Source organism: Cygnus olor, chromosome 3 (assembly GCF_009769625.2).
Source record: "Cygnus olor isolate bCygOlo1 chromosome 3, bCygOlo1.pri.v2, whole genome shotgun sequence".
NCBI lineage: Eukaryota > Metazoa > Chordata > Aves > Anseriformes > Anatidae > Cygnus > Cygnus olor.
This window is the reverse complement of record NC_049171.1, coordinates 15,335,515-15,353,183: the sequence shown is the minus strand read 5'-3', so window position 1 is coordinate 15,353,183 and position 17,669 is coordinate 15,335,515. Positions and strand designations below refer to the sequence as shown.

At 40.7% G+C, this 17,669-nt stretch overlaps 1 protein-coding gene across 3 annotated transcripts in view; it reads right to left on the bottom strand.

Moving 5' to 3' along the window:
- ROCK2 (Rho associated coiled-coil containing protein kinase 2) overlaps positions 1-17,669 on the bottom strand; it is a 103,357-nt gene that overhangs the window by 49,464 nt on the left and 36,224 nt on the right. For 2 of the 3 annotated variants that reach the window (XM_040553491.1, XM_040553494.1), the window contains exon 2: positions 11,033-11,114. In XM_040553491.1, the coding sequence (XP_040409425.1) occupies positions 11,033-11,114 (82 nt within the window). Of the gene's footprint in view, positions 1-9,725; positions 9,818-11,032; positions 11,115-17,669 lie in introns of those variants that run through there. The other variant, XM_040553492.1, reaches the window with a different exon arrangement.

Genomic DNA, 17,669 nt, shown 5'->3' with positions numbered 1-17,669 from the left:
CCAATGAAATTCTGACCTTGGACAAATTCTAAAGAACTGCAAGGTCCAAGCCACTGTAATTTTGCAAATGCAGCATGCTAGTGAATGCACTCCTGGCTAAATGCATTTAAAAAAAATAAATTCTATTCACAATGACAAAGCTAATGGAAGCAGTGAGTGGAATCCACAGTACTGGAGGTAATTTTTCTTAAATGTGCCAAATCTTGATGTTGCCCTCACACATACTTATAGGAAGAGCAGAAATGTGCAAAAAGGGCTGGCTCGAGCAAGACCTCTGCCAGGAAATAACATGAGGTTGTATGAAGAGCTGTGGATGCTTACATCCAGAGAGGAGTAAAGGTGTATATTGTGAGATCCCTGTTCACAGTCAAAGATTGTGGAATTCGATCCCAAGGAAGGAATTAAAAGGGACTTCAGACTTAACGGGGGAAAAAAAGGATCAGAGATGCAGTTAATTCAGTATGACATTAAAGACGGCATTGTCAGCGGGAAGTTAATGATAACAAATACCTGGTAAATAGTTTAACCATTCCTACATATTCCTGAAGGGCAACCTGGCAGGCTACAAGCAATCTATGACATTCCTGACCATCGAGAGCATTTCTTTTAACCCCAGTGACTAACAAGCCCAGTTAGGGAGGCACTCTGATCTGTTATTCACAAACCAGAAAGAACTGACCAGGGATGACAAAGTTAATGGCAGCCTTGGCTGAAGCGAGTGTGAGTTGGTGAAATTTAAGATCCGGAGAAAACTGAGGAGGGCAAACAGCAGACCCTGGACTTCAGGAGAACAGACTACAGCTTGTTCAGGGGATTTACAGGCAGGATCCTGTGGGAAGCTACTGTGGAGGGCAGAGGAGTGGGTTGATCTTTGAAGATGACGTGTTCATAGCACAAGAACAGTCTGTTCTAGTTAGCTAGAAATCAAGCAGGCATGGCAGAAAGCCACACTAGCTGAATGGGTAACCTCTGCCTCAACTCAAGCACAAAAAGCAAAGGTTTGGAACACGGAAGCTGAGCTGGGCTACCCCATACCCAGCAGCAATATCCCAGGCACACAAGGATGGAATTGGGAAAGTCAAGCTCAGCTGGTGCTGAAACTAACCAGGCTTATGAAGGGCAACGAGCTTTTATAAAGCAGTAAAACTATCAATAAATGAAAGAATGATGCGAATGTGGGCCCACTGCTCTCAGTGGCGTAGGGCTTCAGTGGCAAAGGACATGGAGAAGATCAAGGTACTCTGTGCCTTTTTTGGCTCAGGCTTTACTGGCAAGCTCTGTTCACAGGCCTCCCAGCTCCCTGAAGCTAATAGCAGAATGTCGGGCAGCCACTGTAGAGGAAATCAGAGTTAAGGACTTAATTACCTTCCGTGGTAAGATGGAATACAAAGGAAGAACAGTGTACGTGTCCTTTCCTTGACTGTAGCATGGCTTTCAACACAGCATCTCAGTGCATCTTTGTAGTCAAGCTGGGAGGACACGAACTGCACAGAGAAATTACATGGCGAGTGGAAAACTTGCTGAAGCAGTGGTCAGAGGTTCACCTGTCCAACTGGTTGCCAATTCCAAACAAGATGAGTTAGGGATTGATACTGCCCCATAATGTTTAGTGTTTTTATTAATGGCCCAGAAGATAATATCGGTCTCCTCGTTGCAGGTTCACTGATAAAATGGCAGGGAGCACACTGGAGGGCAGGGCTGCTCTTAAGAGAATCATAGAACCACCAAGGTTGGAAAAGACCTTCAAGATCATCTGGTCCAACCATCCCACTACCAAGGTCACCCACCAAACCATGTCCCTAGGCACCACGTCCAGCCTTTCCTTAAACACCCCCAGAGACGGTGACCCCACTACTTCCCTGGGCAACCCGTTCCAATGCTTAACCACTCTTTCTGAGAAGAAATGTGTCCTAATTTCTAACCTAAACCTCCCCTGACTTGACTTGAGGCTGTTCCCTCTAGTCCTATCACTAGTTACTTATGAGATGAGGCTGACCCCCAGCTCCCCACACCTTCCTTTCAGGTAGCTGCAGAGAGCAATAAGGTCTCCCCTGAGCCTCCTCTTTCCCTGACTAAACAAGCCCAGTTCCCTCAGCCGCTCCTCACAGGACTTGTGCTCCAGGCCCTTCACCAGCTTCATAGCCCTTCTCTGGACATGCTCCAGGGCCTCGATGTCCTTCTTGTAGTGAGGGGCCCAAAGCGGAACACAGTAGTCGAGGTGTAGCCCCACCAGCCAGAACGTAGCTTGAGAAAGGGGACCCAAGAGCCCTAGTGGACAACAGGATGAATGAACACGAACAAGCATTAAGCCTCTGCATCGACTGGACACTACCAGGCTGTTCTGGTAAATGCATAGCCAGTAGGCTGAGGGAAGTGATTCTTCCCCTAGTTGTTACTTCTGAGACCACATCTGGAAGGATGTATCTAGATTTGGTCTTCTCAGTGCAATAAAAAAAATAAATTAATTAATTAAACACTCCCTAGCCTAGTGGAAGACCACCAAGATGCTTGAAGGGTTGGACCACACAAGGTACACTGAGAAGTTGAAAGAGCTGGAGATGTTCAGCTTGGGAAATCCAAATGGCTGGCCTAAACAGAAGCTGAAGGTTGTAGAGCCCAGCTCTTCTCAGAGGTGCAGACTGAAAAGACAAGAGGCAACAGATGAGTTGGCACATCAGAAATCCCACAGAGTAGGAAAAGAATCCCCATAAAGAAAGTGGGACAGTACAGATTGTCCAGGGGAACTGCAGATTCTCCATCTTTGGAAATTTTAAAAATTTAACTGCACAAGGCACTCAATAACCTGATTTATGTCAAAACTGCTTTGCCTTTGAGCAGAGAGTTGGACCAGCTGATCTCCAAAGGTTCTTTCCAAACTGCACCATTCTACAATCCTGTGATTCTCCTGGCTTTCACTGCTACTAGCACTGTGGAACACAAAATTTGGTGTACCAATAAGACTTGTGAAAGAATCCGGAGTGTGAACAGGAAAAGAAGCTGAGGGAATGCAGAGACCATTTTCTAGAGCAAATCATGAAAGCTTAGGCAGCAAGCACATAACAGCAACAGTGGTTCTCCCATGCAAAATGTATTATTTTGTTCATGCTGTGAACTAATTTTGCAGTCTGAGAAGGAACTGCACTTATTCAAATGCAAATCAGAAGCTTTGGCACAAGACAGGGAGGACCAATGCAAATTTACAGGAAGCAGCAATAGAGAAGGAGTATAAGCAGATTTCACGTCAGAGAGAATGTGCTATTCTCTGACTTGTTTGAGCCCGAAATGTTACATTTCACAAGGGAGAGGAATCACATGAATTTTATTTTCTAATGTTTCTGAGATGTTTCAAATGTTTTGAGGTGTGTGAGATGAGATGGCACGGATTTAAACATGTAACAGTAAGTTGTAGATCTACATAGCTCCATTACTGGTCAGAAAATCACAGGAATACTTCAAAATATGCGTTCAAAATATAATAGAAACATTATGAACAATTTTAATACAGTTCCAGTGAAACTCTTTACACAATTAGCATTGCAGTTAATACATTATATATATATTATGGCATATGTATTTTTATATCTATAAATATATATATTGTGTATATTTTGTGTGTAATCAAATGAGGTACCTGCTGAGGAATTACCAGTTTTATCATCCCTGTGAAGTGTTGAAGATGGAATAATACTACTAACTCTACCAAGATTTAATGATCTTTGAAAAAAAATCTACGGAGACAGATGTTGTGGGTGTTATATAGATGAGATGGAGTTTCTGTTTTCTGATAAAGTTTAACGGATAGGGAATAGATAATCGAAGCATGGAACTAACTTGAAGCAAAACACAGGCTGCAAGAAGGCAAGCTCAGAGAAACCCTGAAGCAATGTCATATCTGCAGCATGCTGAATCATATGATTTGGTTCATGTATCACATAACACGACCTAACTCAAGGTGCAGGAGACCTTTCCAACACTATCCTTTTACTACAGAAAAACATTTCAGAAGGTTTCATGCGGCTCAGTTTGTATGCATAGATACCAGAGATTATATCTTACACACCAATTTGCAAAAACAGGAAGTCCAGCAGAAGAAAAATATCAACTTAAAATGTAGACACTAGATGGACTGCCCAGTCCCAGAATATGATGGCATTCTGACATTTGAGTTAAAATTCCTAAAATGTGAAAATATCATCACCTATGTTTCAGGTTTCTTCATTAAAATAGGAAGGACAAGGAATGCTAGACAGCAAGAGTGTTTAATGACACCTTCTGATTTACTACTTGAAAATGGCACTATAACCTTTAAACAAACGAAGCTTCACTTTCTGAAAGGGCAGAGTGTTTGGATCAGTCACTGACAGCTGGCAGCAAGAATGTAGCTGAAGGTTACAAGTGCTGGTGAAAATGGAATAAATACCTAACTAGAAGTATAAAACTGCGGGCGGCGAGGCTGGCGAGGCAAGCTTTCCTTCCTTTAAAAAAAAAAAAAGTTTCATATCCAGGTTATTTTCTTGGAAGTTAAAAAGAACGTGTATCAGGCAGTTCTGGGGTGTGCATATACAAGGAATAGAGGAAGAAGAATGCAATGGAGTGAAATTTGACTATGTCTGATCTGTAAGAATAAACCACTGAGTGCTGCTATGAAGTATAGTTAAGTCAAAAGTTGCTGCTGTGGGCAAAAGTCTAGCCAGAAGTGAAGCTGAAGTACAGCCAGGAAGTGCTGCAATCTCACACCCTCCCAAAACCAAACAAAAAGCACAACAGAAATACTGAGGCAGGTATGCATTAAGTAAAGATGTTTGGGGAACACAAGCTGCTGGGCAACTTGTGGAAGGAGCAAAAACTAGGACTCAACTTCAGACAGGCTAACATCTCCTCCACAGAAAAGTAAGACACACATTTTGTTTTCCACAGATAAAATGAATAGAATATACAGAAAGAGAAAGTAGCTTTCCTCTGACTCACAGACGAGTCATCCCTGACCTAATGAAAGTAAGCCTGCACATACCCAAATGGAAAAATTTTTAATTTTCCATTTAATAACAATGACATATATTTCACAGCCCAGAGGAGGGCCACAAAAATGATCAAAGTGCTGGAACATTTCTCCCATGAAAACAGGCTGAGAGATTTGGGATTATTTAGCCTGGAGAAGAGAAGGCTCCAGGGAGACAGACCTTAGTGCAGCCATTTAATACATAAAAGGGGCTTATAAGAAAGACAAAGAAAGACTTTTTACCAGGGCCCTTAGTGACAGCACAAGAGATAAGGGTTTTAAACTAAAAGAGGGTAGATTTAGGTTGAATATAAGGAACAAACTTGTTATGATGAGGGTGGTGAGATACTGGAATGTATAGCCCACAGAGTTGTGAAAGCCCCGTCATAGCAAGTGTTCAAAATCAGGTTGGACCTGATTTTAGTAGTGACAACCTGAAAGTAGTGACAGATGTCCCCCTGCCCAAGGAAGGACACTGGATTAGCTGATATTTAAAGGTCCCTTCCAACCTAAACCATTCTATGATGCTATTTGTTAATACATGCAAGACATCCTGTCTTAAATTTTGTGGGCCTAATTCATGCTCCTCTTAGAAAAAGTTGATTATTTGATACCTCCCCATCACTACGCTTAATAGAATGACAGCATTAAAAATGAAAATGAAGCCAAACCTGCTCTGGTGGCTGCAATGACCTGGCAAGTAGCAGCCTTAAAGAAGCCAAGAGAAAACAAAAGAGGAAATTAACTCATTAACTCAACATAAAATCTAAATTTCTAAGATTTCTCTTGGCATGCAACACTTCACCTGTGTCACGGACAGGAAGTACGTAACACAGAATTAGAATCACGACAGGCATTAATGCCATAAGAGATAATGAATTTCTGTTGATAACTGTATAGCACCTTCAAGTGACATAACAAAATGTAAGCGAAGGAATTAGAAATGTTAATTTTGCAAGAAGTTCATCTTAATAAATACAACTCAAAGTAACCATAATTGCTTAGTTAACAATTGCTTGGAGACGAATATGGTAACAGCAACTTGCCAGGAAGTCTCTTCAAGCCTTTAGCTCACGCACAAGTGACATGCCTGCAGCAGAAGCTTCTTCTACAGTAGTTCATTGCCATTACACCTTGGAAGTTCACCATCCTCCAAAACATCAGCAAATCATTGTAACAATAGGGGGTTCCAATCTTTGAGTGGTGCTGGATAATGCATAGGAAGTTGTTGATCAGTTTATGGAGTTAAGGCTTCTGGATTGTACCAGGCCTGTTGATGGAACCATTCCCTATGCAGCTTGGTCTTCCCTGAAAACCATTCTTCATTCCCTTCTATTCTTGACAATAGATTATCAACAATTAAATATATTTTGTGCATAAAATTGTCGCTTAATTATTTAATTTTCCTTCTCCCAGAAGTTAAGGCAGTTAACAGGCTATGGTAGTACGTGTGTGGAAGACAACCTGAAAAAGGCACAAGCCACCAAGACATGATTCAACACTTAGCAAATCTCAGATGGCAGAAAAAAGAGACTTGGAAGAATTTACTCAATCTGTTGTCATAGCCTAGATGACAGGCAAGGAAAAGAAAAGGAAAGATTTATTACACCAAGACCATCCTGGAAAACTCAAGCTTCTTCTCTAAAATTAGCAAACTAATTTTTGTTCTCAGAGGACTATGAAATTCCTCTCATTGTTTTTGGAATTAGATATTACGTTATGCTTTCCTGTCCCATGAATACTCAGAAAAAAAAAAGACAAAAAAAGCAGTTTAAACAGAATCCTAACAGTAGACTAAAGCAACTTAGAAAACTGAAAAGGAGTGCCCCATGTGATAAATACATGCTCTACTTTGGTTCCATGTTTTGGAAAAAATGGCAAGAAAACAGAATAATAAGGCATGGTGGCTTTTACCCATCTGCGCAGCTGAACTCCACCACAACCGCTCTCTCACTCCCCCTCCTCAAAGGGAAAGGGGGAGAAAATAGGATGGAAAGGGCTCAAGGGTTGAGATAAGGACAGGGGGATCACTCAACAATTAGTCATGGACAAAACAGACTCGGCACTGGGAGATTAATATAATTTATTGCCTACCACTTTCAGACTAGAACAGTGAGAAACCAAAAAGCACACTAAAACCACCTTCCCCCATCCACTCTCTTCCACCTCCTCCCCCCAAGCAGCACAGGGGAACAGGGAATGGGGGCTGCGGTCAGTCCCTGATGCTTTGTCTCCATCGCTCCTCCACGGTCACTCTCTGCCCCTGCTCCACGTGGGGTCCCTCCCACGGGATGCCGTCCTTCCCAAACTGAGCCTGCGGGGGCTGCCCACAGGCAGCAGCTCTTCAAGAACTGCTCCCACATGGCTCCGTACCACGGGGTCCATCCCCCAGGAGCAAACTGCTCCAGCACGGGTCCCCCACGGGCGGCAGCTCCCCCCGGACCCCCTGCTCCTGCGTGGGCTCCTCTCCACGGGCTGCAGCTCCGGCCCGGGGCCTGCTCCTGCGGGGGCTCTCCATGGGCTGCAGCCTCCCCCAGGCCACATCCACCTGCTCCACCGGGGGCTCCTCCACGGGCTGCAGCGTGGAGATCTGCTCCATGTGGGACCCATGGGCTGCAGGGGGACAGCCTGCTCCACCAGGGGCCTCTCCACGGGCCGCAGGGGAACTGCTGCTGCGTGCCTGGAGCACCTCCTGCCCTCCTGCTGCACTGACCTTGGGGGCTGCAGGGCTGCTTCTCTTACATGTTCTCACTCCTCTCTCCCAGCTGCTATTGTGCAGCAGGTTGTATTTTGTGTGTTTTTTTCCTTTTTTTTTTTTCTTTACCCCTTCCTTAGTCTTTCAGTCTGCTCTCCCAGAGGCCCACCCAGCATCGCCCACTGGCTCAGCTGTGGCCAGCAGTAAGGTCCCTTTTGGAGCTGGCTCTGATCTGACATGGGACAGCTGCTGGGCTCTGCTCACAGAGACCGCCCCTGCAGCCACCCTGCTTCAAAATCTTTGCTACATGAACCCAATTCATAAGGGAAATCAGGTGATAAAAAAGTTTCTTGCATATTAGACACATGAAGAGGCTTCTTCTGCAAAGTGTTAACAGAAGCAGAATATACCAAACTCCTACAGTACACGCAATTAATAAATTTTAACTCTGTGAAATGAGCTAACACTTGAATTTCAGCTTGAAACTATGCGTTGAGCTGAATATCAATTAATGTCTCATCTGAGATGGAAACTTTTCATATTAAAATAAGCCATCTACAAAACATTAAACCTGCTACTAATGACTTGCAGTAAATTTGAATTAGGGTGTAATCAAATCCCTGGGACTATGGTAAAAAAATGCCCTTCTCAAAGTATTATAGTGAAAGAATTGATTAAATTGACTAAAATTGTCATGATTATTGCACCATTTTGCACAATTTTTAAAGATTCATGTAACGTAGATAAGAACACTTGCTCTACTTTGAATTATAGAGTGCTTAACTCACAAAATGGCCATGACACCTCTCTGCAGCTGCCTCGGGCCGCCTTTCTGCCTGGAAGAGGGATGCAGGCTCCAGATTCCCCAAACAGACCACTCACCAGAGGTCTGTCAGAACCTTTTGACAATAAAGCTCATCCAGGCATTTGCTACAGCTCTTCAGATGCTGACAAAAATGAGAAGAGACAAGAACTCGTTGTTCCCTAACCTAAGACAAGAACTTACTCTTCCATAAATTAATACTACTCCCAACTCCTCTTCCAACACCACAATAGCAAGAGGCTTCAGCAAGCATGGGTATACTCTTCCCTTCAACTGATACTTACAATGGTTTCCAAAAAGACATAGATATTGGTTCAACTTTAAACTGCATAAAATGGCAAGGACAGTAAGAATCTGATTTTCTTTTTTTTTTCCTGTACCTGATCAGATCCTTTTATGCTGGTACAAATAGTGGAGAAGTGATATGAAAATCTGAAACCGATCTTTTTTTATTTTGCCTGACTTGTTCTAACAAAAATAAACCAACAAAACTACCAACCCACCATCTGCATTTATTCTGATCAGTTCCCCAGCCTGGTTCAAACAAACCACACACACCTGAATTGGACAAGACTGAAACAAATCGCAGGTTTCTGATTCTTTCAGTTGCAATGCCAATGCATTACCAGCTTCAAAGGTCTACAAAATTCTCACTTCAAAACACTTTTTTTTCAAAAGCTGTAAATCACAGAAGATATGCAGCCCTACTTTTCATTCTCTCCCAGGCAGTACTGAAACACAAGTTACATTGGTAAATTCTTCAAAGAGATGAATGACTTCACAATGTGTGAACCAAAATAGTCACCTCTTACACATTTTTGGTTTGTTCTCTCCCTCGCTCCCCAAAGTACAACAGATAAGGATAAAGTGAAAACACTTAATTAACTACTGTGAATTTAAAGACTTGTCTATCTGTAAGTGACAGATTTTTAAAAACATATCTGAGGTCTCTTTATCTGTTATTCGTCTGTTTCAACCGAAAACTGACAGCTGACTTAAAAAACAAGGGCAGTAATAAAACTGTGAACCAAAGAAGATGATTGTGTTTCTGCCACTGCTGGTAGCACGGCTGCCACATCAGATGCTTAGTAATATTTAACACAGCAACGGGAGAGAAGCTGGGGTAGAAGAAGGAACAGCAGTCTTCAGAAAAGGGAACAGACAGCAAGAATATCCAGGGGCTGAAGAAAAAAAAAAAAAGCACATACATTTTCCAAGGTTTCGTTGTTTTCCCATAGCTTCTATTTTGAATGCCTCATGAATACTGGTCCTCGTAGAAAATGTTTCTAGTTTTGTCTTACTGCAAAAATAGTATTCCAATGTACATGCAGATCTGAACAGCTCATAAAAGTTACTGTCATTTAAATCACTTTCATATTTTCTGCAAATAGGTCTTTTCCTCTCACATCACACTTATAATACACAGTTGCAGGTAACAAAATTACTTAAAATCCTATTCCTGACCTTTTCTTTTAAAAATATCTACTTGCATTCATTTTAACTTAGGACTAAGAAAAATCCCAAGGTATGCCTCCACTTCTAACCTGCTGTTTCTTATTTATTCTGTATTCAAGCTATGGAGCTCTGCAAAACTTCACAGAGAAGCACTGAACTCCAAACATAAGAACTCACTACAAAGGACTACACCAGCAACCACTTATTTGAGAGGCATGAATGGAAATTCAAAGAAGTCCTAGAGCAATGGAGAGCAGACTCATAATTCTTACTGGAAATGAATCAAAAGAGGAGTGGCTGATAGACTGCATTCACAGTAACCTTGACACATGCAAATTTTTTTTAGTTTAAACAACAAAGAGTTATCCCAAAAAGTCTTACTCACTGCAACTTATATTTTAAAGCAAATAATCCACTATTTGTACAATATTTTGTTTATGTATATATGTACATAGATGAAAAACATTTTAAGAAGATAAAGTACAGTTACTCTTAAGTTAAAGTCAAAATAAAGTTAACTCTTACTGTAACAGTCTTAGATTTTCACATGCTCAATAAACACTAAAATCCTGTCAACAATTAATTTGTGCAAAATCAAACATTTACACAAAGGTCCAAAAATGCACCCATAGATTTTAAGGTACAAAAATTAAGTTTTAAAATCAACAGAAGATGTCTTTGCTAGGTTAAATAAGACTTTATATACAGTGTTTACATTTTGCATAATTCTTACTTCATAATAACTGGAATATGTTTTGCAAATTACTTCACAGCACATACTCAAAATAAATATTTAACATAGAAGGATTTTTCTAACTGTAGTTTTAAAAATTACACTCTACAGTCAGTATTTTCCAATACATTTTCATCAATATAACAACTCCCTAAAATGAAACATCTCCATAACAAGTGGTCCTTCAAAGCCTTCTTTAACATCTTTCTTAATAAAGTCAGAGGTACGATAATTAGTAAAAAAAAAAAAAAATCAGCAATGCATTTCTGACCACTCAGCTCCTACAACTACAATCACAACAATTTTAAAAGGCCACTTGCAACTTACATCTATTTAGGAAATTATCAATATTCTTGTTCTTCCTCAGCGCTGGGTAATCCAGATCAAGGACCAAAGAATTCAAGCCATCCTAAAAAGAAATAAAAATACGTTAACCGAGTACTAAAGGAATAATTACTACACCACTTTTCTTAAGAGATAATACACTGAGACTGGTTGTATGTTATTTAAACATGCATTATATTCCTAGTAGGAAAATAAAACAAGCTCTCAAGTATGCTTATACACCTCTCACCCCAAAGCAGTACACAAAACACAATGACAGGTTCCAGGCTGGTCTAGAAACAGTGCAGATACACTACCACTAATTAGCGACACTGGGACTTAAACTGAAGTAGTAGTTTTAATCTTAACCAGTAAGCAATCTTAATGCTTAAAGACAGATTTAATTACCCACGTTATTATTTTGATCACATTCTCTCTACCTTCTCATTCTGGCTGTTCAAAATCTGACAGCATATTTTTGCTCCTGGAAGGAAGGCATGACGGTTCACCACATAATTCAAGCTCACAAAACATGCCGCTTAATTTTAAGGTGAGTCAAAAAAAAAGCAGAAGCCTGTGAACCATTCTGCTAATCAATGCTTTCATCAACTATCAACGCTGCCATCTCCACAACCGAGACCTCTCAGAACAGCAAAGAACAACATCACCAAAATCTGACCTAAAAATAGTCTTTTAAATGCCTGCTCCAAGGCTTAAACTCAATTCCACCTTTCAGCAGCCTAGAAGAACTTTACAGATTATTCTCCAAAATACCCAGCCTTTTCCAGTAACACAAGGACAAATAAAACTAAAAATTAGTTTCAGACATTAGGAGCCAGAGACTGCATTCATACTCAGCATCTCCAGTGTTTTGCCTTAACTGAGTTTTGTTCACTGCTCTAAGAATAAAACCCAGAGATTGCTTCTTAAGGTTTTTGAACCTCGGCAGGGCACAGAGCTTTTAGCCAGAGACCACATCATGTTTATTAATAAGCAACCAACAGAACTGCACAGCCTTCTTAACACCCGATACACATAAACGAGCCTATAGCTAACAATCCACACAATTACTTTTAAATATGCCTGGTAAGGGACTGTTTCTGTTGCAAATTCACTAAAATTATTATTGTTATTCTAATAATATATCTACCTGTATAGACTGAAAGGCAGGGCCCAAGATTATTAGATACCCACCAAATGCCAGCCTATGCTAAATATGTATATATACAAACAAGACTCATCTGTAGAGATGTCACTTCTCAGTTTCACCGCATAAAAACATTAATGATTAAGCACATTTTCAAAGCTGAGAGATTCAATTGCACTGTTTTTATATTTTATCTTGTTTGCTTTGCCTCCTAGCAAATGAAAGTGTCTTGGGAAACATCGCTAGCAGCCACGAGACCGTTTATGGAAAACAGGAGTGGTTGAAGGAATTACAGATGTATTTGTGTGATTTCCTATACAGATGACTAAAGGTCAGAGACTACAAGCTTGCCTTTCCTCTTTAATTGGTGTGAAAACATAATTAGCATCTCATTAGGATCATCTGTGGGGTTCCTAACTGGACTACAATCATTGTATTTGACGTAATCATAAAACATCAGACTCACAGACGCATTACAACATTGCATGAAGCATAAAACTTCATCAAAGGCAAAAACTCTTGAAAGGTCATCCCAACAAGTAGGAAATCAAGCAAAGGAAGCAGGAGGCCTGCCTGGATGAAGAAAGAGCTGCACTCAGACATGAAAAGAAGCGAGGGCAGGTGACCCAGGAGGACGGAGCTGATGTCCCATCGTGCAGGGACAGTGTCAGGAAACCCAAGGCTGACCTGGAGGTGAGGGAAGGGGATGGAGAAAATGCTCCTGAAAACCATTTCCAAACACATGAACGGCAAAGTGATCGGTAATAGTCAGCATGGATTTATGAAGGAGCAATCACGCTTTACCAAGCTGATAGCCTTCTGCAATGAAACAACTAGTTTGTGGATAAGGGGAAAACCGTTGATGTTGTTTACCTCAATTCTGTAAGATTTTTGGCACTGTCTTCCACTGCATGCTCATAAACAAGCTGACAAAGCATGGGTTACACAAGTGGGAGGTGAGAGGATTGAAGACTGGCCGAAAGACTGGGCCTGGAAGACTTTGATCAGGGGCAGAAAGCCCAGTTGAAGGCCAGTCACTAGTGGTACACCCCAGGGCTCGATACTGGGGCCGGCAATGTTTAACATCTTTATTAATGACTTGCTGCACCCTGCAAACAAACAAAAATAAACTAGGGCACGCGGCTGACACACCAGAGGGTTGGGCTGCTATCCAAATGGACCTCAACTGCACAGCAAGAACATCAAGGGGAAATGCACCAGGGGAGGAATAACCCCAGGCACAGGCTTCACTTTTTAGACCTTTTTTTATTTTTCTTTTAGACATAACTTTTTAGAACTTCTTTATTAAAGCAAACATAAAAGCGTTAGTAAGCCCAAAGGGAAGTCGATGAATAATACACAGTATCAATCGTTAATTACTTTAAGAACAATACTTATAGCCATTACTTAAGTCTCGATCGTAACTGTTACTGCAAAACCCATTAAGGAGAAAGGAGAGATGCACTAGGACATCGTACCTGTCTTTCAGAGGGATAGAAGACATAGTACCTATTCTTAAATTTGATTAATTTTTTATGAAAGATACAATAAATCTAAAACAAAGTAACAAAGCTGTTAAATGCTCATGAATTAGTCCCTGCATGAATTGTACAGGAGTTGTTCGATGACCTGGACATAACCACCTGAAAGTATTCTGAGCACAGACGACTTCCTGCAAAACAACATAATAGAATATGTCATTCCAAACTCTTTATTTAGCAAGTACTGCCTTCCAAAAAAGGATAACTTATTCTACCAGACAAAGCAGAGCATGTCAGCAGAAATACACATCTTTACCTTGCAACATGTAGAAAAGGACCATACTGGATGATATGACGGAGAAGAGATGGGCCATCTTTTAAAATTTCACCTAGCACAATGAAGTCCCAATTCCAATGAGCTGGTAGTCTAGCTCTAACAACACCTAACTCTAATGACAAATACTTACACTATTTCTTTCTTCATAGTCTAATACCTTATTTATCACTTATTTGCCATTCTTCCTTCTTTGTTACTGAAACTATCACTAACAACTGCCTGTGCATTTTAAGGGAGAAGATGTAAAACACATCTTCAGGATGTGTCAACACAAATCAATGTGGCACATTTCTATTCTTCATATTTTGGGGGGAGAAAAGAGGGGAGCTCAATTGCTATTTTAATGCTTTTTAGGCAAAGGTATTTTAGAGGTTGCCCAAGTAAAACATTGTTAATGTGCTCTATTTATATCTTATTCACAAAGGTAAAATAATAAAGTTAGCAACTCCAAAAGACGTTTTAGTGAAGCTGGATTACAAGGTCCAAAAGAACCATAACTTCCAATTTAAACTGAGCTGTACTTAATTATTTTAGATATCACCTTTTTTCCTTCGTCATTCCAATTCCAAAAGTTTTTGTTTGTTTGTTTTATTTTTTTGGGGTGGGAGGAAGGCGGTGCAGGGATATAAAAAAACTGAACCATATTTGCAGATAATTTTTGATTAGCTCTGTCTCCTTTTCATGGACCGCTGGTAACAATTTTCACAAGTAGCTTTTAACAAACAGAAATTTGAGAAGAGCACAACTGCCTGGTAACTATTTGGAAGTCTCCTAGCTCTTGTGGATATAACGATGCAGTTGGCATCAGAGAGGTGATTAGTATCAGCATCATGACAAACAGTGTGTCAATTTGTTTTTATCCCTGTGAACAAACCTTATTAGCATCTTTCAAAGACAGGATTCTATGCTCTTAAACATAATTTTAAGTTAAGGGATTGCAAATTCTTATCAACATGTACTTTATAAAGACTTGTGTCTTGCACGTTAGCATTTAGTTAAAAAGTGTTTCACTAAAGCTTTACATTTTCATTAAAAGGCCTTGTTTACATTACTTAACCCTAAAATTGCACTACAGTTAGGTTGGGTCAAAAGACTACACAGTAAAACAGAACACTCAAACCAAAGATAAGCAATCCAGGAAATGACATCTCCTCTGTCTAGGCCTCACAGATAAGTCACTTGAACCAGGAAATATGTTATTAAAGTGATTTCACTGTTCGCTTCCTCTTTCTGCCATTACAAAAGGTTCAGAAGCTAAACAGGACGAAAATAGCAGCTTCCAAACAAACACGCTGTTGGCAAAGACAGCTCTCTCTGCCCACACCATTCCATTAAAAGCCTTTTGCTCTTGGCAAACAGGCTGAAACACTCTCCCTAGATTGTCTTCCAACAGTAAAGTCCAAAGTAGATATTTTTGCACCACCATCCTACATCAGGAGAGAAGAGCTCCAGGCCACTGCGGTAACAGAAATCACCTCTGGGGACAACGTGGAGTTTTACTTTCTCAGAGAGCAACTTGTACTGTTACAAACCTGAATGAAATCACGAAAAAATAGGCAAGAAAAAATCAGGAGATATGAGAACTAGTAAATGTTTGTTTTCTCTCTCTGACAAAAGCGACTGTTACAGGGAAAAATAATGGTAGCTTCCAACCAGTTCAATGTTAATTGCCACCGAAGCCCTTACAGAATTATGCCATGCCATGCCAATTCTGATTTTTAAAACTAAAACAGCTATTTTAACCCATCCAAAGTTGATACACACATATACTTTCCACAGAATGTCAAAACAGCTTTGGCTACTTCAATTTACTTCTCATTTTCATGATGAGAAAAGAGTAAAACAAATCAAAACCAAAAAGTAAGAACACTCAATAGCAGCAGTATCAAATGCTTCCTTAGCATTCACAGGAAACAATTCATAACCCTGAAATATTTGGAAAAAACCATTACATGTAAGAAACCCAAAACACTTTTCCTTTCCCTTTTGCCAGCTTCCCAAATCCTCAAATAAAATTTAATAAGCTATGCTGCAGTAAGAAATAAGGACAGAAAAGTCTGTAACTTCAGACTACATTTTTCTAACTTGACCTACGTGCTTTTTAAAGCAGAACTTCCTAAATCTATGCATATGTGAACTGACCATCTAATGATGCTTCACCATGATTAAATCCCCACTATATTCTTCTATATGCCACATGGACCCTTAAATGATTTTGGTCCTTCCTGACTAATTATGTCTTTCCATAATATAGAAGCTACCTTTGGATATAAGCTCAGTAACAGCATACAAAAGGAAAAAGAACCAATAGGTCATATGCAAGACAAACATACTGGTTTCCCAAGTTTACCCCACTCCAGCGATCATTAGGCTACCTTGTAATTCATTTTTATCTTATTAAACCTTAATTAGTTCCTGAAGGAATAATTCACATCACGATAATGCAGCCAACATTTATTGTCAGAAGGTCTTATTGTTCTAGAAGTTCTTTAACATTGTACATTAAATAACAGATTTAAGGTCAGACATGTACTGAATATATATACTTTGGAAACCTAAAAGTAGTTGTTGCCACAAAATATGTATGTAAATACTTCACGGGTTGTAGTTGCCATCTGATTTCTGTATGATATGGAGATAAACAAGTATTGATGCATGATTTAAATACTGTCTTCCAGTTGAATAGATGTAGATTTTTTTTTTCATTGTACAAGAAATACCTCTCAGTGTCTGTCATCATGTGCTACATCCTACATGCATGTTTTAATGGTTTTACAGTATTATGTCAAACTCTTCAATTGTAAAGATAGGATGACAGACTGAAAATTACTTCATCCCTAAAGACCAGCAAAAGAATAACCACAAAGCAATTTTTCAAGATGCAACTAGAACAACAGAAAGGCAAAGATGTATAATCACTTATAGCTTACAAGTGACAAAAGGAAATGACAGAAGATATTTTATGTCAGAATGATTAAAATAGAATCATAAAATACCCCAAGTCGGAAGGGACACACAAGGATCAAAGTCCAACTCCTGGCTCCACACAGGACCACCCCAAAATCAGACCATGTGTCTGAGAGCATTGTCCAAACACTTCTTGAACTCCAGCAGGCTCAGTGCTGTGCCCACTGCCCTGGGGAGCCTGTCCCAGTGCCCGACCGCTCTCTAGGTGCAGAACCTTTCCCTAACATCCAGCCTGACCCTCCCCTGTCCCAGCTCCATGCTGTTCCCTCGGGTCCTGTCGCTGTCCCCAGAGAGCAGAGCTCAGCACCTGCCCCTCCGCTCCCCTCGTGAGGGAGCTGCAGGCCGCCATGAGGCCTCCCCTCGGCCTGCTCTGCTCTGGGCTGGACAAACCAAGGAACCTCAGCTGCTCCTCATATGTCTTGCCCTCCAGACCCTTCATCATTTTTGTAACCCTCCTTTGGACACTCTCTAATAGTTTTATGTCCTTGTAATATCGTGGCACCCAGAACTGCACACAGTACTGGCAGTGAGGCCGCACCAGCTCAGAGCAGAGCGGACAGTCCCTTCCCTCTACCAGCTGGCTGGCAGTGCTGTGCTTGATGCACCCCAGGGTACAGTTGGCCCTCCTGGCTGCCAGGGCACACTGCTGGCTCATATTCAATTTGCCATCAAGCAAAATCCCCAGATGCCTTTCTGTGGGGCTGATCT